Source organism: Lipotes vexillifer, unplaced genomic scaffold, assembly GCF_000442215.2.
Source record: "Lipotes vexillifer unplaced genomic scaffold, Lipotes_vexillifer_v1.1 scaffold955, whole genome shotgun sequence".
Lineage (NCBI taxonomy): Eukaryota > Metazoa > Chordata > Mammalia > Artiodactyla > Lipotidae > Lipotes > Lipotes vexillifer.
Window position 1 is genome coordinate 157366 of NW_006773208.1, and position 2792 is coordinate 160157.

The following is a 2792-nucleotide window of genomic DNA, read 5'->3' on the forward strand; positions in this document are numbered from 1 at the left end:
AATTGGGATTAAAAAAAAATTGATTTATAATGCACATACCAGAAAACCTACTTTTTAAAAATTGCACAATTCAGTGTTTTTTAATATATTCCCACTGTTTTACAACCATCCCTACTATCTAATTCCAGAACATTTCATCATTCTGTAAAGAAACACTGTAACCATTAGCAGTCAATCTCCATTTGCCCTTCTCGCATTTCCTGACAATCGCTAATCAGCTTTCTGACTCTATGGATTTGCCTATTTTGAACAATTCATTTAATGGGCTCATAAAAAATATGGCCTTTCACTTAGCATATTCAGGGTTCATCCATTTTGTAGCGTGAATCAATATTTCATTCCTTTTAATGGACAAACGCTATTCCATTGTACATTTATGCCATACCACATATTCTGTTTATCCATTCATCAGTTGATAGACATTTCATTTGTTTCCACTTTTGACTGTTATAGCAGGGTAGCTATGAAAATTCATTTACAAGTTTTTGCACAGATGTATGTTTTCATTTATTTTGGGTTATATACTTAGGAGTAGAACTGTGGGGGGTCATAAGGTAACTTTATGGTTAAATTTTTAGGTACTCCCGAACTCTTTTCCTGAACTACACTACTTTACATTCCTATGAACAGTGTTAGAAGGTTCCAATTTCTCCACATCCTCCTTAACATGTGTTATTGTCTTTTTGATTATAGCCCTCCTAGTGAGTGTGAAGTAGCATCTCAAGGAGCTATTCATTTGCATTTCGCTAAAGACTGATGATGCTGAGCATCTTTTCATGTGCTGATTGGCCATTTGTTTGCCAGTTTTGGGTGAATTATCTAATTCAAATCCTTTGCCCATTAAAATTTTGTTTTGTCTTTTTAGTGTTGAATTGTAAGTCTTCTTTTATCAGCTAGTATATGATTTGCAAGTATTTTTTTACTATTATGCTGGTTGTCTTTTCATTTTCTTAATAGTGATCTTTGAAGCAAAAACTTTAATGTACTTGGGATGAAGTCCAATTTATCTTTTTTTTTGTGGTTGGTTGTAAATTTGATGTCATATCTAAGAAAGCATTGCTTAAGTCGAGGTCACACAAATTTACATTTATGTTTCCTCTAAGAGATTTACATTTTACTCTTACATTTAAGTCTTTGATCCATTTTGAGTTAATTTTTGTATACGGTGTAATGTAGTTCAGATCAGTTTTTGCAGACTTCAGCTTCAGTTGTATACAGAATAGTTTTAGTCCAGATTTTATGTTCTTTAAGCTCATATCTTTGAGTGTTTGAATTGGAATGTCTCGACTTTTTTTTTTTTTTTTTTTACATAAAGGAATGGTTGGGAGACATCAGGTTCTAGCTGCACAGTCCTTATAGCTTGCTGGGAAGTCTCCTTTTCTGTATATTCATTACCAAATTGCAGGATATGCTCACCACGCCTATAAACTGATTTAAAATATCCGCTTTCAATAAATGAGTGAGCCAAAATGGCTGCTGTCTCTAGATCGTCTGTAAGGTAAGGGATCCTGTCATGCCTTCCCCGGCATCCAACGGCAGCTTCTGAATACTATAGAGCAGTCAGGAAATTAGTAGAGTAGTCAGACTTGTCAGAAAGGGCACGCTAGAAAAGAGTGAAGAAGTGTCAGGAAACTGACAGTCAAGTACATTAGATCTTAGAGTGAAGTTTAATTTTGTTTTACCTTAATAATAATTTTTAATTCTTAAAGTAATTAATGATCACTGTAAAAATATAAACATGGTGAAAGTTAAAAAACAAACCCCCCAAAAATCTAAACTGTCACAACCAAGAGGAGTTTTAAAGAAACATGACTACTGAACATAATATTTGTGTTACCTTTCAACAGGAAAAGGACACTGGGGAAAAACCTAAGGAAATCTGAAAAAGGTACGGACTTTATAAAGTTCACAAAAAATACTCAATTCCCACTCCCCTGGGTGGAAGTACCGCTGTAACATTTAGTGCGACTCTGAGAGCCATTAACTGCAAGCTGGTGGTGGCTCCTGGATTCCCCCCACCCCTAAGGCCCCCGTGCTTTGATCACCTGGGGTCCGGAAGATACCATCCCCCAGTTTTTCCTGTCAGGGCGCCGGGGTACCTGCAAGGCTGCAGCACCGCTACTGCGGCAAACAGACGCGCATGCGTGCCCAAGGCCCGGTGGTGAGGGGGTTGCCGCGCACGCGCAGGCAAAGCCGGCGTATTTCTTGGTGCCGCCCCGGCAAAGGCCGCGTAGAGTGGAGCTGCTGCCGGAGATGCCTAACGGTGTGTTCTGAGGAGCGGCCAGCGGCGCGATGGAGCGGGCCAGGTCAGCCGTGTCTTCCCTCAGAGGCAGCATGGGAAACATTTTTGTTTGCATGATATCCCAGGCTTCCAGAACTAGAAGTATTTTCAGTATATACTGGGGATCTGGGCCCTCAAATTCTTTGTCCGGAGGCCGGATAGGGCACCTTCTGGAGGCTTGGAGCTGGGCTGACCCTCCTCGGGGGTATTCTGTCCGCGTCTTGTCAGGTCTTGGCGCGTCTGCACCATCCTGTCGCGTCCCCGCAGACCCTCTCTAGGGTGGCCCTTTGTCCTTGAGGTCCAAGGCCGTGACCGCAGGTGGCGAGTGTACATCGCGGTGGCCACCGCGGTGTGTCAAGTGGGGGAGGGTACAAAGGGTGGGGTCAGTGGGGCCGCAGTACTGGCCAGGGGGCAGCAGGTGCTGTGTCCGCGGAGGCACTGGTGTGAGGCAGTAGTGGGAGGGGGTGGTTGGGGTGGTTCCCGTGGCACTGATATGAAGGGGGCGGCGGGG

At 42.6% G+C, this 2792-nt stretch overlaps 1 protein-coding gene across 1 annotated transcript in view; it reads left to right on the forward strand.

Annotated features, from left to right (window-relative positions):
• Positions 1–2246: 2246 nt before the first annotated feature.
• LOC103071614 (SNRPN upstream reading frame protein) overlaps positions 2247–2792 on the forward strand; it is a 14012-nt gene continuing 13466 nt past the window's right edge. The window contains exon 1 of the mRNA XM_007448159.1: positions 2247–2306. Within this exon, the coding sequence (XP_007448221.1) occupies positions 2293–2306 (14 nt within the window). The 5' untranslated portion in view covers positions 2247–2292. The remainder of the gene's footprint in view (positions 2307–2792) is intronic.